This window comes from Leiobunum rupestre, chromosome 10, assembly GCF_980474605.1.
Source record: "Leiobunum rupestre chromosome 10, qqLeiRupe1.1.hap1, whole genome shotgun sequence".
Taxonomy (NCBI): Eukaryota; Metazoa; Arthropoda; class Arachnida; order Opiliones; family Sclerosomatidae; genus Leiobunum; species Leiobunum rupestre.
In genome coordinates, this window is record NC_143393.1 from 27,792,546 (window position 1) to 27,818,491 (window position 25,946).

Below are 25,946 nucleotides of genomic sequence, written 5' to 3' on the forward strand. Positions count from 1 at the left end.
CAAAAAGTAATATATGAAAGTTACGAAACCACTGACGGTCGAAATAAAAAACAATGTTTGGGTAAACTAGAATCGTGCTATACTGGTAAAAGATTTAAATTAAATTTATGTCTTCTTGGTAATAAAAGATTTATCTTGAAAAAGTAGGGTCTTCCCAAACATTGCCTTAAAGGACAAGAAGTCGAGAGTTAAAGCTAGGAGCAACAAACACAGCACCCCACACAGGAGAATGCAATCCGTCAAAAGTCGTGCAATTTCTTGTGTACAGTTTTCATTGGTTAGACGCTTTAGCGCCTGCTGGCGTCCGAAGGGGAAAATTAGGAAATTGTCTCCCCCCCCCCCCGCCCGTAAAACGTTCAGCGTAAAGGTTCGTACAATGAAATTTGTACACAACACTGCGTTAGCGTGTTAAAAGGCTGCGTTCCCCTTGCGTTTGTTGCTCCTAGGTTAAAGTTAGGAGCAACAAACACAAGGAGAACGCAGTAACGCAGTGTTGTGCACAAATTTCATTGGACGAGCCTTTACGCTGAACGTTTTACGGAATTTCGTAGGCAGATATTCCTACGGTACAAGCGGACAACGGTGCTTTTTAAGACGGTTCCCAATTACAGTTAATTAGGCTTGTAAAGCGACGTCTAGTGAGCGTCCCACTAGAGGTAATTTGTTATCTCCCCCGAGGCCAGGGTGGCTCTCGAGACGTGGGGTACCCCGCCGAAACAATCCTTTAAATCATGTCTTAATAGGCCGACTTGATGGATAGCTGCACGGGGTGGGGGGGGGGGGGGGGGCACCCAGACATCGCGATTAAAAATCGCTCGAAAATGTTTCGTTTCAATGGGCGGTAACAATCACTCCGTGAAGGGCGTCTGCTCTTTAAGGGGATTCCACCCGCTACCTCTCGCGAAGAATCAAGGGGACCCCGATCGCTCTTCGCACGTAATGCGAGGTAACGTCGCCTCAAATTGGAAAGAGGCAAAAAGTTGAAACGATCCAGCTGCTTGGTATTGTATTTCCAATAGATATGTTGTTAGCGCTTACAATACACCCAAACGTACGAACTGATATTATCATTTTTATGTGTATGGGGAAACTTAACGCCTAAGTTAGTTAATGCTTTCGGTTTAGTTTCAATAGAAATTAAAGGAAAATCTAAGTCCATTGTAATTAAACTTAAGTTCAATTACAATGAACCCATAAATTGAATTAAGTTTAATTACAATGAACCCATAAATTGAATTAAGTTTAATTACAATGAACCCAGAAATGGAATTAATTCCATTTCTGGGTTAATTGTAATTAAATTTTGAGTGTTTTCCATATGCTTTCGGTTTAGTTTCAATAGAAATTAAAGGAAAATCTAAGTTTATTGTAATTAAACTTAATTCAATTTATGGGTTCATTGTAATTAAACATAATTCAATTTATGGGTAGTTATAATTAAATTTTGGGTGTTTTCCATAATTATGAATATTAAACTCACTCAATTAACCTAATAAATTTATGGGTAGTTGTAATTAAATTGAGTTTTTTCCATAATTATGATTATTAAACTAACCTAATCAATTTATTACGCCACATCAAAGAAATTCCAATTTAAATTAATTGAGAAAAAAGGTGAATAGAATGATTTAAAATTATCATAAACCGATTTTCCTAAATTTACGCAGTCAATTAACCTGGCGAATGTGTTCGCCAGGTTAGTAAAGGAACTAGATTACTCACGTACAAGACTTCACGGCAGATCTCGTGAGTAGATGTACAAACATCATCTATCATAATTGTTATTCGGCTAAACACCGCCGCGTACATTTGACGCGAGCTTAAGAGTCTGAAATTGTACCACGATAACAAGAAACCGTAAAAACTTTACTTTTGAATCGAATCGTCTTGAAAAATGGCAACGCAATGAAATTGTTTTCTTCCAAAAATTACGCTTCGTTAGCGCAACAAACGGCCAATAAATTAATTATCCTAGACTAGTGATATTCCAAATACTCTGCAACCCACAATTTATACAGTTCGAAGCGAAACTAAAGAATTTCCGCGTTCAACCGGAACCGCGAAGGAATAGCCAACTTTGCAAATATCTCGAAAGACTTTCGCCAAGTCGATGAAAAGCTAATGGAGAAACGAAATCATCCTTACCTAAACGATTGGGAGGTCCGGCGGGGCCGATTAGGCACGCTCGCGTCAATTAAAACGGCGAAAATCGCGGCGACGGCCGAAGAGAAAACCGCGACTTTAAGTCGAAATTGAAAAATTTCCAATGGCGGAAATAAGAGTGAAATACACCAACATTATCGAGGTCCCAATTTTAACGAAAAGGCAAACCCGTTTCGACGCGAAAACATTAAAGTTATAACTCGCAATCTTCTAACGCATTCGTAGTCTCGGGGTTAGCTCCGGTTTGAGAAGGGAAAAAAATACGTCTATATTCAACGAAGCAGATGCGACGCGTGGGTTCGCTTACGATTAATTTCTCGCCACCTGCTCCTCTTCACAATGGGACAATTTTTATACCTGACAACGACGAACTACCGTCTTTTCGTCGCTCGTAATTTTGAGGACAGGACGCGGCAGAGGTTTAGCGTGGACGCGGCAAACATTCCACGAGGGGGAACCGTGGTACACCGCGCCGCGCGGACTCGACGCGATGTTATGAACCAACACCAACGCGAAATGAGGGTACCCCCCCACCTTTCTATAAAACATCGGTTTTTTTTAGGGGGTTTATTTTTTTATACACTTTTCCGCCTTAGTGCAGTCTATTGGGCAGGTGTGGGTATTGAGGTGCTTCGTACTCCATCAAAAATGTCCGATTATATTGGCAGCGAACGCGAAGGTTTCCTACTTTCTCTCGAGAGTAGCGGGTAAGGAGAGACTTCTTTTCGAGTCGACGCCAAACGCGTTTATGGCTAGAAATTTTAAAATATTATCTCGGGAAACTAAATAAACGTTGATGATAGTTCATTTTACCTTCCCATCAGCTAATCCATCATTATTTTAGTAATTTAATACCTAATTTTCATATTGAGAACGGTCCGTGTTTAAGCCTCGGTTGAAGAGACGCGAAATGAGTTTCGCTCTCGATTGTTTTAATATCGTCTTCGTATGAAAAATAAACGATAATAATAGTTATTTTGACGTTATTACAACGTTGAGATCGAAATTTTTTTATAAATTAAAAAGGGGAATTTACTTAACGAAACATTTAAGGTTATACGTGTTAAGCCTCGGCAGTAGCGATTTAAGAGAGTCACCTAGAATTTCTCGACAAAGTATAGCCCATCTTCGAAACCTCCTGCCAATATAAATCCGGGTTGGAGTCCAGAATGAGAGCGTCACCTGACAGTGGGGTTATAGGCGGGGACGTCGGCTTTCCTCTCGAATCGAGACACCCAGATGAGGGTCGGAGGAGGGATGAAATAATATAAATCAACTCTCGAGGGATGCAGAAAGGGAGATTCTTAGAGGAGAAAACTGGTTCGGCCAAAAGAAAATATCAAGGTCAATCTAAATAACAGACCGCAAACTTTCCAACTTTTCTATAAAAAAAATACTTTTTTAAGTGGTTTTTTTATTTTAAATGAAAGTTTTTTTCTAACATAACTCTCACAACGTTGAATAATATTTTTTCTAGGTTATTCGAGAATTCCGAATTTCTCCTCTAAAATCGGGAGATCTTTATAAGCTTTGGGATGAAAAGTTTTGACTGATGATTTTGAGGTATTCATAAACGCGTATCTCCTTTTTCTGGGAATTTTTAAGATCTTTGACTTAATAAAAATGGAATTCCTTTACAAATTGCAATTTTAATTCATAACGAAAGTGGGTCTTTTTTATCGCGAGCTCGTGTCTTACAAATACTTCTGCTCCAATTCTTAAATATCGACAGAAATTTCGCTATTCTGGGTATTTTACCGAACCAATAAATGAAAATCGATTCTTAAAGCGCGTGTTTTGAAGTTTTGGGACCAATGTTGTAAATGAATAATCTTTAAAGATACATTTAGTTGACCCGAATTAATAGAAATTAGTATTTAGCGATACAAATGCGATCTAAATTTAGTTATATTACTATTTTAACGGTTTTTAATAAAGTTTTAAATTCTGGTTTTAGTATGTTTTTTTTATGAAAACGTCATAAGTAAACCACGCGATATTTTTAACTTTAATTTAAAAAATTAGATCGATTAACATTAGAGCCATCTCGTGAATAGAATTGTAAGGATGTTCTTTGCGTGGATTATCGCCCGTTTCCAGAGGCGTAGAAAATGTGACAAAATTTCTTAGCGTTGACACTAATATTGTTTATTTTTAAACGTACGAAAATCCATCACGAGATGGCGCTAGCGTCAAATGAGCGAGTACATCAAAAAAGGGTCCGATAATGCTTGTTTTTAACTTAATGTTGTACAGTCGGTGCATTCCAACAATATTAATCATAATAGTTCACAAATGGGTTAGTAAAACCAGTAACACCATGGCAGGGTAATCACGGAAAGGCTTTGAAAATTTTATAAGAATTTTAGAAGCGAATTCTAGAAAGATATAGGACACTAAATAGTAAAAATAGGAAAAATTATAAGGTAATTATTGCGCATCGGTATACTTTGACTCGAATCACCTAGAATATTGAGAATTTTTTGTACATTGTTATCTTGCATAGTCTTAGTCGATAGCTACGCCGCAAAATTTTCGATTAGAAAACGAAAACATTTGAGAGAGTCGGCCGTTTTCGGTCTATCGAAATCTGGCAGCCTTGCCTGCCTTCCGGCCTGTATCTCCATACCGAAAATGGCCGACGATTACGCCGCCGTAAATATTTTACTTGACTTATCGGCGACGGTTTTGACCGTTATTTTGAATTATCGACTAAGACTATTATGGAATCACTTAGCGGATTTACAAAGTCCTCACATTTCAAGTTTTTGTTCGAAAGTGGTGGTGTTTTCTATGACACGTGCAAAAACGTTATTTCATTTACAAAAGACCGTGAAATTATAGGAAAATGAAGGAATTTAAACGACGGCATTAAAAATATAGGAAGTCCGGTCACCCTGCCATGGCTAATAATATTAATACAACTGGAAAACCACACAAAGGTAGCTTGTAAACACGTCAACGGGCTAAATTTTTAAAATCAAAAACAATATCAATACGAAAGGGGGGCATATACACGCTCACTGATTTCGCCATCAACTCAAACCACAACATTATTAATCGGGATAAATAGGCAAAGGTACGATTCAAATCGGGTCAAATATGAAACGAAGAAACGTAACGATAAAATAAAAATAATAGAAACCAAAAAGTGTGTGGAAAACTCACGTGTGTAGGAGGGGGCAGAGCGCATCGTTGGTCGTCGAGTCGACTGTTCTGCAGCCTTTCGAGTAACTCGAACAAGTCTTCTTGGTTGCTCTGTCGTGCGAATTTTACCAATTTTACCGTTGTTATGGTAACGCAAAAGAAAACCCCACAAAAAACGAAAACCAAAAAGAAAACAAATAATGAAAAAATAATAAATCATAGAAATCGTCACAAAAAATAAAAGTAATAATTTCAATATTAGAGTCGTCGTCGTTCAAGGTGAAGGTATACAGTTTGCCTGAGGTGCGATATATTTATAAGACGTAAATACTTCTCATTTAAAGGGAAAAACGATAAGTATAAAATTAAATATGACCCAGGGGAAATGATTATATTCGTTCTAAATACAATTTAAAAATTTATCCAAAAAACCCCTTTCGATGATCTAATTTGGCAAAAAAACTAAGTTTTTTAATCTGATCAACGTGTATGGTTATATTTATTCTAAAATCTACAAATACCCTAGTTTGTACCCGTCAATAATGATCGAAGTAGATTTAACTCTAATCTACTAAAATATGACCACCATCGATCAAATAAATATAAATTACTTTCGTATTTACTTTATCTCTAACACAGGGTTGCTACAATATTTCCAGATTACTTTAAATTTTTCTTTTATATCAGAAGTTATCGAATTTCCTAATATTTTATTATGAAGGTTTATCATTGTTTTAAAAAATGTCCAAAAACATTTAAAGAACTAAATAATAATAGAATATATCAACCCGCATAAAATGTTTAGTTGAAATTATTTTACAAATTCTTAAAATTAAAATTTTCCTCGCACGTTCTAAGCCTAATTTAAAATGTGTCAAATTTGTAACAGCGTGAAAGTTAAACAAAAACCGAAAAAAGTTAGCAAGACGTTACGAAGTTGCAGTCATCAGGTAACGCTAGGATCTATAATACTAGTAACTAACGTGTCCGGAAATGGAGAAACAAGAGATTGGGCGACGGCGCGTGAAGCAGCGGCTGAATGAAATCTGGCGTGTAAAAACTAAACTAGCCCCCCCCCCCGCCTAGAAAAACCGTTTAGGTTTAACCTCAATAGAAAAAAACGAAGGGGGGGGGGGGGGGTATCGTAAAGTATTCGTATTCATATGCAAATCATGCCACGATTTTTCAATTAGAACGAACAGAACTTGGACATTTAATTTCATCTGGTGCCTATTAAACAGGGCAAACACGTTATCAGGAGGAATAAAATAATTGTTTTAAATTGCAAATCACGTTTCACCGTTTACATTACACGGCAGAGGGAGCTAGCGGCCCTAAAATCTACACTTTTTCTTCAACCGTTTTTGCCAAATAGTCGCCAGTAGTATCGAAGAAAAGGAGGAAATTTAAAAACTGGATTTCGGACATTTTTTAGTCAATGGAGTAAATGTAAACCGGGATAACTCGTTATAAAGCGACATCTATCAAATTAAATAATTTTATCTCCGATCATTGTTATGACCTGTTTGAGACGTTGTAGCTGCGAGGGTTAACGACGGAACTCACTCGACAGTGAAGCGGAAAGCGGGGCGATGGGTGAAGTTTATACGTCACTTTTGGTGTACGAGTGCTGTACTTTTTTTTAATCTCCAAAGGCGTCGTGTATTTCGCAATGTCAGAGTCAGTTTAATAATTATACAGTTACAAGGGCGAAAAAGATGTACTAATAATTGTCGTTTCTAAAATGAGAGGGGTAATTACGAGCTATTTTTGGACGCGTGGATGAACCGGTTTGTCAAGTGGCAAATATCTCGGCAGACCATTTTATTTTTATCCATAGCGGAAAACACGATACGGCTGTAAAATTATACAATAAATTAAATAGCCTAATATTATTTATTAATGAACTAGTTTCAATAACCGCACTGCCATCTGTCGGTGTTAAAAATAATAATTATTATGTACTTTTTACAACGAGGGAAAACCTAAGTCGACGTCATAGGTCACAGAGGTCACGCTGAGGTATGACGTCAACGTACCATTCTCGACCGCTTTTTTGCCTAGCGACGCATGCTTCGGATATAATTGTAACTGACTTATTTTATCATAAGTAACAAAATAAACATAAGTATGACACTGAAAGATTTCGATTAATAATAGTCTGTCGTGAGTGATTGCGTTGATAAAATTACTGATATGGTTAGTGCGATGGTATTAAATAAGAGTTAATTTACGTGTCAAATTTGAACATTATGAATTTAAAGAAGCAATTATGTGAGAATATTAATTTTCCCATTGAAATTTCACTTTAGAAATATAGAAATTGTTTTGTAGATATAACTATAAGTCTATAAGATTTTACTATAAGTATGACACTTCCTATTCTTCACGTGAAAACGTTCTACTGACAATGTGAGAGCTATTCACAAAAGACGCTATAGCCTTTGACAGCGCCTCGCTAGGGGGAGATTTTCTTCTTGCGATGACGTCGCTCCATGAATAGCTCTGTGAAATATTCTTCAAAGATACACACTTATGGAACATATTATAGACTTATGATATAACCTATAAAATTCGGAAATAGTAACCAATTTAGAAAATTTAAAATAGTAATTTTTTGTAACCAATTTCAAAAATAACTTTTAGTTGCACTGCCTTAATTTTACTGTCTAAAAATACAACTTTTTTAAATATTGCGCATACGGTCATTTCACTTGTAAACAATGGTAATTATTGTATATTATATTGTGAAATCACGAAAAATAATATTTCAGCTTTAAAAGATCTGAACCTTCATTTTCATTACTCTACAAGTCTGTTCCAAATCTAAAAGGTTTTATTTTCATAAATGTAGGTTTAAGATTAAAATACTGTGATTAGTAGCACTGCCAAGTCCCTATTAGGGACTTGGCAGTGCTACGTCACAGTTTTTTTTCAATATTTTTTATCGTGGGGAGAAAACTATGACCACAATGGCGGCCATGGCCAAAGCTACGGAGTGCCAAGTCTCTATTCATGGAAATATAGAAATTTCCACTTTTTCCATTTTTATACCATTAAGTTATATACCACCTTTTAAATACCACTTCGGAACCATGGTAGGGAGTGTCATACTTACGCCTATTATGTTACTTACAATTGTATTTTAAAATAATTATAATAACAGATGTAAAAGGGATTTCTGCTATACGCGGATAAATTATTAATGCCAATAATGAAAAGTACAGAAATTAATTTGATTAGGAAGTGAAATTGTCCGAGACGTTCGATATACGTGACTGGAGAGAAATTCGAAAGTCCCAGATGACACTTTCTGATAGTAATTGCTAAGCACCTTTTTTGTTTTGACGCGATTTAACAATTACAATAGAAGGTTGGAAAGACGTTCGTTCGTCATAAGGTCGCGTTGGACCGGAAACAAAAGGGCTTGATAAGCAGGCGACGCCACTAGAATGACTAATCACTAAGTATTGATAACGGAACGCGATCAAACCTATAGGTACGTTTACGCATTAAAAGAAAATCCAGACAAATCGGTATCTCAAGCAAAATTGAGATTGTACGCTTGATTTTGGTTTAGTTTCGAATAATTTCTATTTCTACGATTTACATTTTTTTGGGGCAATTAAATTAATTTTTGGAAACCATTAAAGGGTTGCTACAATATTTTTATATTCAAATTCGCCCTTTTAAGGTCAAAAATAAACCATTCTTAAATTTTTTATTTTCTAATTTAAATTAAATATCTTATTTCAACGTTTACATATTTTTTTACATGGTCTTAATAAAATTGACTATAAATTTGAATTCCCTGACAAATTAGGTTTATTTTTAAACTCCGTGACCTTTCTCTGACCTGTGGCAAACCTGCTTTGCTTTAACGTAACCATACGGATATTCAAACCATGTAAGCCTAGCAATAATTAACAAAACCATTTTATTTTAAATATTACATATTACTGAAAATTAAATTATTTCTAACACTAGTTTTGTAGTCATTTAAATAATAAAATTATAAAATTAACAACTCATTTAAATTTTACTCTACCTTAAACTATTTTATTTGTCCAGGTATGAATGACCTACATGCGAAATTAAAGCTTACGAAGGTCATCTAGCCTAGGCAATTTCAAGGTTTAATCTAGACGTTCTAGATTATGGGTCGAAGACCTTTTGCCGGGCTAAATAAAGAACAAAATTTCTAACTTAGCACAGAATGGTCTTTTTTAACGATGTCCGAATTTACTTAAGTTGAAAAATGACCCGAAATTTGGGCGTGAAACGTAAATTTAAAATGAATTTGAAAAACATACTGTAAAAATTGACCTTTCAAAGGCGTAGATCAGTAAAATTTCATTACACGCATGATTTTAAGCAGGGTTCGTACGAAATTTTCAGATTTAAAATCCCTGACTTATCCAGGTTATCAAGGATATCCAGTTTCCGTAATAACAATGTTAAGATAGAGTTAATTTCACATTAAAAAGGCAATTTCACGAAATAAGAGATTTGGTTATTGGGCTTAGACTCTCAATCGCCGGTGTTGTCTTAAATCGATAGAAAACAATCAATGGTGAAACTGACCTTTCTGAAGACATCTGGCTCGGACACGAGCGAGTCTGAGCGCTCTGACTCCGTCTCGCCGCCCTTTTCCATGGCCGTTCTCCTCCTACAAAGATAAAAGAGCTCGAGTTAGACACACCTTGCGAGGAAACGAATTACAACGCTACGTACATCCTATTAAACGTTAACGAACGAAATAAACGCATAGTTGTCTAATTGACCACTACGACCGAAAATATTTTTCCAACTGCGCGAAAGCGGAACGCGCGAGATAAGATAAAAAAGTTATTGAAGAAAGCTCGAGTTAAAACCCACTCACTGCTGCGGGTAGGACATCTTGCCAGGTATCTTGCGACGTAAGACTCTCCAAATAATAACTACGCGTTTCGATAACATTCCCATTGATAAAATTGCGTAATATTAAAAAAGCGACGCGCTTCGAAGAGTTTTAGAAATCACGATTTCTCTTCTACTTAATTATAGAGCCACCGATTCGTTCACTCGAATTACATTTAAAATTAAATTATACAAAATATGTATTTGATAATTTTAGAGTTAGTAATTTACAGTCACAGGGGCTATATACTTTATATTTGGACTAAAATTGGAGAATAAATATACCACGATAAGTTCGGGCCACTGACGCGACTTTCACTAAATCGACTGTAATATCCTCAAGTTTGCCAAGATTTTGGGAAGGGATGAAAATTTACCCAAAATTCGCCCATTGTCCATCTCGCAAAACCCCACTGCCCTCCCCCCCCCCCACTATGGCAGGTGCCCGAAAAGACGTCACTACTCAGTTCTTCACAAAAGGAAAAATCCCGAGTTTACATTTCAGGTTGCAATACTTGGTTGCCTGACATTTCCCTGATTTTTAAAGTAATTTTAAAAATTCAAATAGTATAGTAAAATTCATAGTATTAATAAGAATGTTTTTTCCTCCCTATATCTCTATTGCTGAGGGTGTTTTGAGATCTAGTTTTGAATCAAATAAATCATTAGGTTACGTATATTTTGCTTTCAAAGCAAATTGCTTTTACTTAGCTAAATGATTAGTTTAGTCTGTTATCTTGAATTTTTATAGCTAGGGGGTTTAATAAGAAGTAGGCGAAGTATGCGATTGTAAAAATTTGTCCTAAATTGAGGTAAGGTTCTTCAGGTTGCAATACTTGGTTGCCTGACATTTCCTTTATTTTTAAAGTAATTTTAAAAATTCAGACTTTTTAGAGTACATATATAAAAATTCCCCGACTTTTTAGAGTACATATATTAAAATTCCCCGACTTTTAAACCCATATGCAAATTCCCCGACTTTTAAACCCATATGCAAATTCCCGGACACTGTAGTAAGTACTAAAAAATTGGCGGTGAATTTTATAAAATAAACGATCGGTGTGTATTTCCCGGTTGATTTAAAAGGTTTTTCTTCGGAAACCGCAACAAAGACAAATTACCGCCATTGGGACCCTAACAATAAATAATTCCCGAAACTGAATGTAGATGGCACAGCACGCACGTATGGCCAAATTCGGCAAACTCGATTAGGGAAAAAGCGCAAATAAACAAAATGACTAGAAAATCGTAAATTGTAGAAAAAGTATCAAAACATACGATAAATTGTAACTAAACTCTATTCTATAACGTATTCAAATGGTTTTCAAAGCACCTTTAAAGCTCGCAGCTTTTACCCCGCTTTCAGTCTGGGTTGGAGCTATTAGGTAGCTTACCTCGAAACAGCGAAATTTCCAGACGGTAAGTTTTCAAGGGGGAAAAATGAAATCACCGAAGAGAGCAGCCCAAAAAGAGGCGCTTAAATTGCATTAGTGGGATTCTTAGACTGACAAATAGATGGGCATTACCAGATATCTGATCTTCCTTTTTATCGCAGCGTGTCTCACTAATTCCCGACAAGATTTATTTCTAAGTCCGTTCAATCTAACATCCACTAAATCTTAATATAATCTAGAAATGATTAATTCACGAATGTTTATATTACAGTTTCGATTATCTTTATTGACATTATATTCTCCCGTTGATGGGTTTATTACGTAACATTAAGAAATTAAAAATTGGTTTAGGCTGATGAAAGATTACATATTGAATAGGAGATAATACAATTTATCAAAATGCATGATTCGTATAACAATATAAAAATAAAATTAAAAATCCTTTTTTAGCCACTACAGGGTTGCCACAATAAATTCAGATTAAAAGTTTGACTTCTACCTAACCATTTAAAGTTTCAAAATTTTTATTTTTATTTTACTTTTATCAAAAGTTAATGAAGTCTTAGTTCAGTAACCACTACCTCCTGACTAGAGACTAAAGACTTTCGCCTCGCAGCAAGAGGAGCCGGGTTCGATCCCAGTTTGTGGCACTGGGTGAAAACTTGGTACAACTCCTTCCCGCGTTGAGTTTGCAAGTTCTCTCCCGCTGGTTTAAGGGCTTTTCCCCCGGGTTCTTCGGTTTCCCCTTCCATAAAAACTTGTTTAGGTTAACGGTAATAGCGAGTGTAGGAAGCTGTTGGCATGGCATGCAGGGCTTGCCACCACCCTCCTACGCATTGTCACCCGGCCACCTGAATTATTGGCTTTAAAAGTCGCTTGATGACTTAGGCCTAAGGTGGTGCCTTGGGTATTAGCCTAGCTGATTATTATTATTTATTTTTATTAAGAGCAGACGACAGACAAGCGGAACGTGAATGGCAAATAGTTAAAGACTGGGAAATTAAATCAGTTAATATTTCAACGAGTCAAAAAATGAATTTGTTTAATCATAAAATTCAATTCACGTTTTAGATCACCTTCATAAAATTTTCTACATAAACTTAAATTATATTTCTTAGGCCTGTTTTCAAATGCACCATGGCAACCTTGCAATGATATAACCCTACAGTAAGTTAACCAACGCTTGAAAAAAACCACCATAATGTATGTATGTATAGCATACCCAGGAATAACCCATAACTCAGACACGTAGTAAAAACACGGGGTTAGTAAGAAATCTAAAAAAAACAGACCACTTGCATGGCGGCATAAATTAAGTTTTTTCTTCATTTCAACCCCAAAGAAGACCACAACCGAGTCGTAACGCAAACCTAACCCTACCAGCGGCTTCCGCTTCGGTAGACAAGTGCAATGTATCCAGGGCTCAGGGTCATCAATCAGTCTGAACAGGGCGCCCTCCCCGCGTAACCCGATACTTCTGAGAGAGGGTACGTTTCTGGCTAGAGGGGAAAATATTCGGATTCTCTATCTGGCAAATACACAAAACCGACGCATTCAGCGGTATATTTAAGCATTCATTACCGCGAGCCAAGGCTTAGCGGACTTTCCCATACATAAGCCTAATTACTTCTCTTGTTTTTATAGTACAATCCGAGAATAAAAGGAACTATTTTCTTCCGCAATTGCCCCGGTTCACTGGCGACCGAGAAAAATGGAATCTAGATGGCGCAGTTTAGTTCACTTTGGAGTAATGGAGTTCCCTTAATGAACTCGTACTAGCATCTTTTGTTTCAGTTGGTGCGGGGTTACGGAGTTTCGCGGAACGGGTGTCGTCAAGAAACGGAGGTTTGGGATCCATCAGGGTGGTTTTACGAGTGTGGGTGGTCTACCGTATACCCAAGAGGTTCCATCGCACTCGACGGGTGACGAATAACGCGTCAGGAAACCAGATAATGGGACGACGCGGGTTTCAGCTAAAACGCCAATCACTCAGCACGACCACAAGCTTTCATGTTTTAAGCTTTAGAATGAAGTACGTTCTTTGAATTAGTTTACGCGGCTTAAAAACGTTTTTCGATCATTCGTAACACGAGTAATGATGGTTTTAAAGTTTTAGTGTAGTCTCAATTTTATAATTATCGTTATTGGTTCTACTGTATTTGAATTATGGATTACCTGGCGTTTTTCAATCATTCGTAACACGAGTAATGATGGTTTAAAACATTCGGGGTAATCTCAATTTTATTGCGCTCGTCATAGGTAATTCATAATGCAAATACAGTATTACCAAACCTTTTTCAAATATTCATAACACGAGTTGAAAAGATTTAGTGTCTCAATTTTATTAAGCTCGTCATTGGTTCTACTGTATTTGCATTATGTATTACCTGACGTTTTTCAATCATTCGTAACACGAGTAATGATGGTTTAAAAGATTTGGCATAATCTCAAGTTCTCAGCAAGCGCACAAGAAGAAACGCAATGCTGTAGAACTAGCGACGAGACCAATTTAGACTAAACTAAACTATAGCTCGATAGTTGAATAAGTAAATCAATAAAATAAAGGTTCATATGTTAATAAGGTGAAGGTGAACAGCCGGCAAATCGAAAGTTTACAACAAAAATGAAGAACTCATTAACGCGGGAACAAGTCTTTGGAATAAGTTTACTCAGCGACGCCGGAAAAAAATCCAGAGGGCGCTTAATACGGTCGTTCAAAATATCGCCGGGAGGAGTCAAAGTACATTTTATCGACGCGGGGGGACAACCTATAATTAAATGGGAGTTGGTGGGGACCCAGAAGCACCCAGTCTTCACCGCGCGCTTGGGAAATTAGCCAAGAGCCGTTGGCGCGTCTGGGCCTCGCTCGGGGTTCCGGGTAGACGAAATTCACCGTGAAATGGAAGGAAATACGTCCATCAGCAGGCCTGTTCTTGGCGTGAGAAAAAATATGGCTTCCACTCATCTTTGACCCCCCCCCCCTCTACCCCTCGTAAGTTCGCGTTAACAAGTTGGCCAAAATACAAAATATCATCCGGCGCTTATGTCATCTACATTTTCTATAATACATTTGGTACAGTAATAATCTTTTAATATTATTTACTTCAATATTAACTAAATTCTTCATTTTAATTCGATAGTAACTGAATTTTGATCATAATTCAGTGTACTAAGTCGGGTAATGACCGAGGCCTTTTTTCCGGAAAATTTTCGGTATTTTTCCGAAATTAATTACATGATTAGTCTAATATTGTTTGCAAATTTAAATAAACCGGCATTTTTTCGAATCTAAAAATAAAACTAAACCTCTAGACTAGCTTTAAACTGATTAACAATGTAACACTATTAATGTTTTGTAGTATGTTTACTGTTATTAGACATTTTATATCTATAAAAAGTAAATAAAATTAAAAACCCTTCAAAAGTAATTAATGTTTAATTTTTTTATTTTTCCGATTTGCGGAAAATTTTCCGCATTTTTTTCCCCCGGAAAATTAACAACACTACTTATTTCAATAGTAACTGAATTTTTAATCCTATTACAAATTTTTAATCTTAATATAAATTAAAATTAAGTTATCAATTAATATTGAATTAAGTTAATTCTAAGATTACGTTTTTAAGTTTAAGCCCCACTAGATGAAGAGATAGAGGACTCCATATTCCTAGAACAGACAACGACGTAGATAAATACCCTATACGAATAATTACCCTCTAAACGCTGCGGGAGCCATTTTGCTGATATCGAAGGTCTACTCTAACTTTGTCAATGGTGTCAAACGAAAAACGAATTTTTTTTATTTCTCGGAGTATAAATCTGGCGCCGTATGGGACGCGCCGGACTGAAGGGAGAAATTTATCCATATTTTACTATCCCATATACTTCCCAGCGATTAAAATAAAACCCCAGCTACGCTAATTTGACAATGCGCTATTTGCCCGGAGGAGGAGGGGGAGGAGATTTAGACAAGTATAGTTTAGAGAAAGGAAGAATATTTGGATTCCCCGGGGCATTCGCAGGATTTGTAAATATTAATTTAGCGGGAATATTATTACGATTATATCGCTTATACGTTCTTATCGTTCAAATAAAGGAAGTTTGTTCCTTAAAATATTGTTTCTAATCGAGGGGCAAGTCACTTCCTTGATTAACGACGCACCCCTCGAAAGATTAAATTAGATTTAATAGTTATTATTTTGATTAAATTCAATTTAATCACGATTATGTTGATTTAATCATGTTAAATCAATTAATAGATTGTTTAAATCTGATTTAAATGATTAAATCATGATTGAAACGATTAAATCGTGATTATGATTAAATAGCAATTAGAAATTAGAACGATAATCATAATGATTATAATTGTGCGTGATTAGAACAATCTGATTAGAATAATTTAATATGTGATTAGAATTATTATTTCGTCTTTACCGCGCTCGATAAAATCTCGATTCGACCGATTATTTTGATTAAATTGTGATTAAAATGATTAAATTGTGATTAAAATGATTAAATTGTGATTAAAATGATTAAATTGTGATTAAAATGTTTAAATTGTGATTAAAATGTTTAAATCTGATTAAAATGTTTAATCTGATTAAAATGTTTAATCTGATTAAGATGTTTAATCTGATTAAAATGTTTAATCTGATTAAAATGTTTAATCTGATTAAAATGTTTAAATCTGATTAAAATGTTTAAATCTGATTAAAATGTTTAAATCTGATTAAAATGTTTAAATCTGATTAAAATGTTTAAATCTGATTAAAATGTTTAAATCTGATTAAAATAATTAAATCGTTTAAATCGTGATTAGATTTTTTAATCTTGATTACCCTGATTTAATCATCCCAAAATGGATGTGAACTGCCCCTCGTTTCTAATGCCATTATTCAGGGTCCGGAATTGAATTCCCTGACATTTCCAGGTTTTCCCTGACCAAATTGCCAAATTTTCCCTGACTATTTTTGTAGAATAAATGAATGGCTTGAGGTAAAAATCTTAAAAATATTTTCTTTAAAAATTGTTTTGCCTGATTTTTTTTGGGTCCCTGACATTTTGGAAACATTTCCGAATTCCCTGACTTTTCCAGGTCGTGTACGAACCCTGTTATTATATTTCACTAAATGAAGATTTTGGATTCCAAGTAAATTCATAGTAAGAAAAATGATTTTGTAAATAATGAAAATAGTTATAATAATAATAATGATATAATATTTATTATGCCGCAAACTGGGGTCGAGCTCTGCTCCTCTCGCTGCGAGGTGAAAGTGCTAACCACTCCCCTTCAGTTAAATATAAATATTATATTCCCTACTGCCATCGTTTTTAGCAGATTTTACCAAAAGGTGTGTGGTGTGTAAACTGCGGTAAAGTTCTGCCAACAAAATTTTCAGATTCAGATTCAAATTCCCTGACCATTTTAAGAGATTTTCCCTGACTTTTTTAGGACCAAAAATGTTATATTTTTACTTTTATTAGAAGTTAATAAATTTCAAGGGACTTGTAATTCAGTAAAAAGGTTATCGCAATGTTGAAAAAATTAGCCAAACTTTCAAGGAAATAAATGATAATTATAGAATTTGTTATAGATCTAGAGTAAAATTACCTTCAAAAAGTGTCAAAAGAAAATTGAATTCCCTGACGTTTACAAATTCTTAAAATTCCCCGACTTTTTAGGCCTATTTTAAAATTCCCTCAGCCAAATAGTTGTACGGCATATAGTATGCGAGTTATTTATATAAGGGAATTGAGGCGGCAATTTATATACAAATATTTACTATTTAAATACCGCGTAAAGAGAGAGGTTCAAAACAATCCATCTTACCCATGTTGGGGACTTCTGGTAAAATATCCGACCGAAAGACGATTAAGCCAAGCCGGTTTGGACACGCGCTTTTTCTTCGACGTGGCTTGCATTCCGTGAATGGTCACGCTTAAATCAACCATCGCAACTTGCTCACCAAATTCACATCAATTTATTTTTTATACTCTTAAATTTAAAATCTAAAAATTGAGGAGCTGGTTAATTCGCGAGCGTAAATCGCAAAATTCTGAAATGTAAATTGAATAAACTCGAGGTACATCATAGACTCGCGATAAAATGGCTAATCTCTAGTGACACAATGAGTCGGATAAGGCGACTGGACCCAGGCTTATCACGATATATTACCTTTTAGTTAAATAAAAACTTCTATTCTATTTGCAGGGGCGACGACAGACAGATTATCAGATTATCATTTACCCCAGCCGAAGTCGTTCGTCTTCGGGTTTTGCTCGTATTAGGGAAGTTGTAAAAATTAAGTAACCACGTTATTTATGACCATTATTAAGATTAAGACGTAAAGGATTAATAAAAGTAGATTGATGTTGCGAAATATTTAATTTAAACAGCGTAGTAAAGTAAAACTAAAAATAATTATCAATATGAGTTATTGTTGAACATGATTTAACCTTGTGCAGCTAAATTATTCCATAATTTTAAAATAAAGTCTTGATAGTAATAGTCAAGTCAAAATCCGCTATTGGTAATCTATTGATTTAAATTTAAACTTTTTATACTTATGTTTTACTGCAGGGTTTAAAAAAAAACCCAGCCCATTGGGATTTTTTGCGTTTTTGGGTTTTTTACCAAATATGATACCCTAAATCGATGATTTACTTAATTTTTATTTTTATTTTCAATTTAACACTACTTATTTCTCGCACTTATTCTTATCTTTCGTAGACGTAAAGTATCGTCTTCTCCGTGTTCTCCGTGTTCTGCTAAATATTAATTGAAAGTTACAGAAGTTTAAAACTTACTGTTTAGTTAACACTTAACTTGCTACTGTTAGATTAGTGTTTACCAAAACACTGGTAATGTATTTTGTGTAAATACGTTTTATAAAAAAGCAATATTTTTGTAATATATAGAATTTAAAGAATTAAAGTTTAATTCTTTAATATAGTTTAATTATTTAACTATAAATTTAAACTTTTTTCGTCATTTTTGAAACTTTTTAAGGTGGGTTAAATTCGAACCCTGTTTTACTGTATTTAAGTGTAAATTCGAGTTTCTTTCAAAAGTCACGTATCTCGACTTGTTTCACTTTTGCTCTCAGGCAGCGTATAGTTCTTTTTAAGTAACGTGGCCTTCTTGTTCTAATGCGGCTCTTACGTCACAGCCTCTTACTTTTACGAGTCTACGAGCACGCGCTACAGAGCCTACAGTCGCCAGAGGAATATAAGTTGTTTCTTGTGACGTAAGCGCAAAATATTATATTTTTTAATTTTTTTAATTCTGTTTATTTTAAAGAAATAACTATTGGGAAAAAAGTCTAGGCTATAATAACGGGCTCCTTTATAAGGAATTTATTATAAATTATTAATAAATATTATAATATAAATATAAAGTATATAATTATAATTATTTCGCAAATAATTTACCATAAAAGAAAAAATATTCTTAACCATATGAACTTGAAATATAAAACATTTTAATACCATAAATTCGTAATCTGTTTTAAAACAACGTACCGTTTCATAATTAGGGATTATCAAAAAAAGTTGAGGAAAAAAACCCAAAATATTTACGACCGTAAACAATCGATATCGTTATCGGCAATTACGAAATTAATTAAATCACGATAATTAATCGCGGTATTAAAGAGGGATTAACAGATACAATTACGCACGTTTCACAATCGAACATGAGTCTAGAGCGAAAACGTGTTCAAAATAGAAATTTCGCCAATAAAACGAATTATGACAATAACGGAAATGTCCATCAGAACCAATTTCTTCATTAAACCTTGAATATTTACAACGTTATCGTACTCGTAAATGTCAAAAAAAAAGCCATTACGTTAATACCGCGAGTATAAAATTAGGAACAAACATAAGGTAATCGTGGCTTTCCGGGAAATCGCCGATCACTAATGACTTCATTCATTTTGTATCCAGGTTTCGGGTTGCGCATCCTTCCAAACCAATCCGTCAATTTCCAGGCTCAGAATATCTAATAAATAGTAAGCAAACTCAGAACAACACGCGAACATCGGGGAAACTCGATTCAGTCTTTTTGCCCACGTAAGGGGATGCGGCGTTTGCATCTACATACATAAACCCCCCGCATTTCAATCTGTTCTCTATTCGAAGGGGGGGGGGGGGGGTGGAAGGTTGTAAATGGGAGGGGGGCGGATGAAAAGAAGACGAACGAGGGTAAAAACATCGTAACTCCGTTTTGATTTATTTAAGGATTTCTAAAGACTAAAAGTATTTGAAATCATGATAAAAATTGAGTTATTTAAAAAATCATTGTTTAAAATCACACAATACAGGTTGTTTCAAAAGGTTTTGCAAAATTTTAAGGAGTTGTGGGCGTGAGTTGAGAAGTATGCCGGTTTTTCCCCCATTTTTCTACGATGAGATAAAAGAGCGCCAGAGAGCTTCAAAGTGTGGCCTACTAGCCCATGGAAGTAGGCTGCAACCAGCGCAAAACCAAGCAGCAGTGACTTTAAATACTGTTTAAGTTTACTTTTATACGCTGGTTACCTCGATTTGTTTACAATGTCCTTTTTTACCAAACACACGAACCATGGACTAATATTAATTAGTCCATGCACGAACCCAAACCTTAATGTTCACATTTCCCTGCTGCTTGGTTTTGCGCTTGTTGCAGCCTACTTCCAGGGGCTAGTCGGCCACACTTTGACGCTCTCTGGCGCTCTTTTAACTCATCTTAGGAAAATCGGGGGAAACCGGCATACTTCTCAACTCACCCCTACAACTCCTTAAAAATTTTGCGTAACCTTTTGAAATACCCTGTACATTGCAATGGAGGAATAAAAAATGGCATAAAAGGTTCTTAAAATATTAAAATACATAGATAATCTGAGCAAACTAAAATATGAAATAGTAATTAAATTTAATTAGGATTTCGTTTAATTCAAGATTAGCTAACTGATAAAAGTAAAATATCCGTTATACAGGAAAAGAGTCATTAATTGTATAAAAATCAACTAGTTCAATCAAATCGATTAATTTGATTTTTTTAAAAAAAATGCTAAACATGAAAATATTAATATTTTATCACGCTGGAAGGAATTTATTTTAGACATTTATTATAAGAATATATTACTATAAGACAATTGGTTTTTTACAATATTATTGATTCAAAAAACGTCTAATTGAAGTGGCGATATTTTTTAATTAAAATTATTAGGTCAAAATATAGATTGTGTTTAAAAGTTTATTAAATGGGTATATTAGGTTATTTAGTTTGTCAAAAGACTAAAAGAATTTGTTAAAACACGGTTTTTGAAGATACTCGGTTTTTATTCTAGGGTAACGACGAGTAGTAGGGAGTCTTCGGATGGAGATTGCGAATGACCCTTTATCGAAGATGCGATGCGAGGATGAAGAGCGAATGATGGTGATGGATGACCGATCGGAGAAGTATCATCTTTTAAAACGCCAGAAAGATGGAGGGGGATGTAAAGAGGAAAACTAAGCCCCCCCCCCCCCGCTGAATAAGGCCAGCGGAAATTCATGCAGTGATGGGCACAACTTTTTTATTATGAGCGAAATTGAGGTTTTTTTTACAAGATCGCGAAATGATAATGAGAGGAGCGCTTATTTTACCACTCAAAAAAGTGCGAAAAGAGAGGAGTGCTTATTTTGCTGCTCAAAAAAGAGCGAAAAGAGAGGAGTGCTTATTTTGCCGCTCAAAAAAAGTGCGAAAAGAGAGTGCTTATTTTGCTGCTCAAAAAAGAGCGAAAAGAGAGGAGTGCTTATTTTGCTGCTCAAAAAAGAGCGAAAAGAGAGGAGTGCTTATTTTGCTGCTCAAAAAAGAGCGAAAAGAGAGGAGTGCTTATTTTGCTGCTCAAAAAAGAGCGAAAAGAGAGGAGTGCTTATTTTGCTGCTCAAAAAAGAGCGAAAAGAGAGGAGTGCTTATTTCGCCGCTCAAAAAAAGAGCGAAAAAAGAAGAGCGCACGCTAAAAAGGACGTGAGCGTGAGCGGATTTTAGGCTAGCGAGTGCGAGCGGTGAGTGAGCTGAGCGGCTCTCTGACAGAAATGCCCAACACGGAATTCACGATATCCCTCCCCACTCTTTCCATATTGTTTCCAAAGGCGAAAGTATCCTTTCTTTCATAACGACGGTAATATTTTCAGCCCCCAGTCATCCTATACGTAAGCTACTTGGCAAAGGCTTGTATCTGTAATAAAACGTGGTTTTCATCAATGTCATTTTTTGAGGGCTGCTCGTTCTATTAAATTAATCGATCAACTTTATCCGAAAGGTCTAAAAATTACTTTAATATTATGGCGTATTGCAGTGCTAGATAGTTTCTGCGGTAAATACCTGTACAAAAGGTGGTGCTATTCTATTCATACTTTATAATGGGTGACCACAGGAAACCCTTCAATTTTTTATAGGAAAAATGGGAAATTCATAAAAAATATAGAAAATAATAGGAGTAATTTTTAGGTAAATATAGGAAATTCTAATAATATGTGTACTAAAGATAAAACAAATTAAAGGATCTTTGGTTTCCCCTTCCATAAAAACTTGTTGAGGTTAGCGGTAATAGTTAGTGTAGGGAGCTGTTGGCTCGATCGCGTAGCATGCAGGGCTCGCCACCACCCTCCTACGCAGTGTAACCCGGCCACCGGAATTTAAAGCTTCAAGTCGCTTGATGACTTAGGCCTAAGGTGGTGCCTTGGGTATTAGCCTAGCTGATTATTATTATTATTATTATTATTATTATTATTATAGTAATATTACATTTAATGTGAAAACATCACAAATTTTCTACCTCTACTTGGAATTATTATCGCGGCAGATTTTCGTCTCGATGTGGCTGACGGTTTTTTTTTTGACGTCACTATGTTAACCTAAAGGCCTAGGTTTTCTCCTGCATGTCACCCTTTAAATTTACTTTCCAAACAAATACGCGGGTGGTAGGCCAACAGCAGAACACGTTGGCCTACCACCAGGGTATTTGTTTGGAAGGAAAGTAAATTTAAAGGGTGACCGGCAGAAGAAAACCTAGGCGTTTAACAACCAACATCGTGAGAGGGGAGCGCGCGCAGAGGGGGTTTTTTTTTCGTAGGCGGGGCCAACGCCGTCAGAGTGATCTTACCATACGCGATACGTCAGGATAAGCATTCCAAGTAGAGATATGGATTCCTGCTATATATTAGGGTAATATTACACTTTCATTTCAAAAAAGTAGCCAGCCGTAAAAGCCAATGAAATTAGTGCTTTAGTAAAAGGCTGGCTGTTTTTGAGCGCCTTCTATTGCAAGGCGCGAAGTACGAAAAATATATCGAAATATAGGAAAATTGATAGGGAGAAAATCGATATATAGGAAAAATTGTAAAATATAGCTAGTGTGGTCACCCGGTTTATACAATGTTTCTATAGAGACAACTAGGAAATATCTTTAATATTCTAAGTTTTTAATTAGGAAATTTGTATACTGTTAAGCAATTAAAGGCAAATATATTAAGATAAATTATCCATTCTTAAGATATTCTATTGATACTCTATATAATTTTTCTATAGAGACAACTAGGAAATATCATTAGAATATTATAGGTTTTTTCTTAGAAAATGTTAACAGGTTTAGTTAATATTCAGTAAAAACGCATGTTTTGGTTCTGTAGATCTTTCATATATCAGCAAAATAAAAACGGTTTCACTCATTTCCACGTTCAGAATCGGTGCTAAGGTAATACCAATAACCAAACTGGAAATATGAAAAAAGACAATTGATGGTGGAAGACACGAGCGCCGCCTGGAGGCACATGGTTCAAAACATCAGCTAAACAATTAGTCTTTAATAACGAAACCGGACTATTAAGCCAATTAAATGCGAAATCAAGTACAATGAAAAATAATTTCTAGACAGTAAAGCCTAGTTCCCACTTGAAGAAATAATTTCACGCGTTTTTATTAATCGCTAGTGGGTAGGTTCTCATTTGGCGCGACTGTTTAAAAACGCTAATCCTAATTTCGCTAGAATTTCAATAAAATAAATTTAATTTTACTTAATATCTTATATTGGTTCATACAATATATGAAAAACTTTTCTCCAAAAATCAAAGACGTTTTGTATTAGAGATATTTTTAAAAATATAATAACCTTATTGAAGAAATGAGCAAAATTTTGTGACCGAGAAAGTTTTTCAAGCGAGTAATTTGGAGTAAACAATATTTGACAGATTAAGAAATTAATTTTATTTGCTTTGTGGGTTTTTTCGAAAAATACGATGTATTAATAAATCTAATAGGATTGATAAGAAAAATACCAGATTTCGAAAAGCTATTCCTGCAAACGAAGTGGCTCTTACGTTTCGGGATGTGCCGTCTGAGACCTCTGATTGGCTGAGATGTAAAAAAAAATAGAACGTTCGCTTCAAACCGCGATTTTGAAACTTTACAGCTCGAAAACTGCTTTTTTCGCCAAGTGGGAACTGGGCTTAAAGAGCTCCGACCGTCCTTAGAACAAGTTGAACAACATTGGCGCGAAGATGATCAATTAAAAGTAGGAGGCTTGAACCCCTGGTGTAACAATGGACTTTCCATCCATTCATTTAATTGGGATTTCTCTCTCGATACAATCGCTTTGAAGAAACTAGTCTTTGAGCAAAGCGGTGTGATGTAACCGCCAATAAATTATGAAAATCGTGATCGGCGTGAAGAGAAGCCGTAACAAGAGGGAGCAATTTTATTATATGTAGTTGGGAGATCTAAGGTCTTTTCAAATCGCCATCTTCATTCGAGAATTTATGAATGAACGCCGCATTCTCAAAAACAAAATCATTTTTGCTTTCATTGTTTTGTGAATAAAATTAGGGTTGCTTTTGTTGAATATTTCTAGCTTGTTTTGTAAGATCATATTGTGAACGAAAATCAAATTAATAATGAGGACCTTAGAAACGTTAGATTGTTAAATAAATTGTGATTTTAAACCGTTTTTTAAGCATCATTATTAATTTTGTGTTCTAAGGTTTAAACGTAAAAATTAAATTAAAAATATGTGTTTAAAAGTTGCTTCGACTTCTTTTCACGGAGCAGATATTCGTTGATCTATCGTAAATATGGAAGTTGAAAACATTAATTCTTCAACTCTACTAATTTAAAAAAAAACTTTCCTACCCCGACAACGTACCAATTTTCAAATTTCGTTAAAAATTCAAAAATTTAAAAAACATTATGATAAAATATACTAACAAGGAGAGTACCCGAGGTGTTTATTGCCGATTTTGTTCAAAGTCGGCCGTAATGTAGACCTATATGAGATATGAAATTTCCCAAAAGGAGACGTTGCACTACCCATTCGATTTGCCATGGCAACCGAAAATGTTTTTGACCACTTACAACCAAAATAAGATTTTTTCCTTATTTTACCCAAAATTTGTTACAAATTTGCCCTAAAAATGTTTCAATTTACCCAAACTTGATGAAATTTACCTAAATGTGGTCTAAATTACACATTTCGTGATTTTAAAATTTTTTCAAAATTTTCGTAGCTAGGACCCTGTGAAACCGAGGAAATCCAATGCTTTTTTAAATGGAGATTTTATTGTTTTAAGTGATCAAGAACATTTTCGGTTGCCATAGCAAATCGAATGGGTAGTGCAACGTCTCCTTTTGGGAAATTTCATATCTCATATAGGTCTACATTAGGCCCGACTTTGAACAAATTCGGCAATAAACACCTCGGGTACTCTCCTTGTAAGTAATATACCCCCAAATCATTTCGAAATATATTTCGATTTTAAAAGTATAATTTAAAAAAGGCAGTACATAACAATTTTATTCATTGAATGGGAAAAGCAGATTAAAATCAAATCGTAAATTTCCATTTCACACGGTTTTTTTTTTCTAAACGACCTTTTTCGGCCCGAATATGGGACAGCTTTTTATTATTACTCCGAAATTTCGAAATATTAAAAAAAAATGGTTACAAACAAAATTAAAAGCGAACCGTAAGGTAACCTAGTTTGAAAATTAAAAATTACAACAGTCGTAATAAAAGCCGATAATTACGATAAATTAACCAATACTTTTAACACTTTAATTATTGTAATATATTAATTCAGTAACAACATTGAGAAATATTACACGCGGTATAAATACTGGAAAAAACTGGTCATTTAGTTACATTAAAGTCTTCAAATTGGGTAAAGTTTACGTATAACCTAAGGAGGGGAAGGAATACATTTGATACGGCTCTCGGCACACTAATTCGCTCTTTTAACAAACAATGGAGGGTGAAATTAATTGTCACTACAACCGTCCGCTAGATGGCCGCGCTACTTAGGCACTCGAGCGTCGCTAATGGTGTTTC

General features: G+C 35.1%; 1 protein-coding gene across 8 annotated transcripts in view; it reads right to left on the bottom strand.

The window, feature by feature from the left end:
* LOC149925326 (rap1 GTPase-activating protein 2-like) overlaps positions 1–25,946 on the bottom strand; it is a 110,393-nt gene that overhangs the window by 7,287 nt on the left and 77,160 nt on the right. For 2 of the 8 annotated variants that reach the window (XM_090161988.1, XM_090161986.1), the window contains exons 1-3: positions 10,045–10,108; positions 9,895–9,979; positions 5,332–5,421 (exon numbers count right to left, since the gene is read on the bottom strand). In XM_090161988.1, coding sequence (XP_090018114.1) covers positions 5,332–5,421; positions 9,895–9,979; positions 10,045–10,079 — 210 coding nt within the window. In that variant the 5' untranslated portion in view covers positions 10,080–10,108. Of the gene's footprint in view, positions 1–2,145; positions 2,704–5,331; positions 5,422–9,894; positions 9,980–10,044; positions 10,109–25,946 lie in introns of those variants that run through there. The other 6 variants (XM_090161989.1, XM_090161987.1, XM_090161992.1 and 3 more) reach the window with 4 other exon arrangements.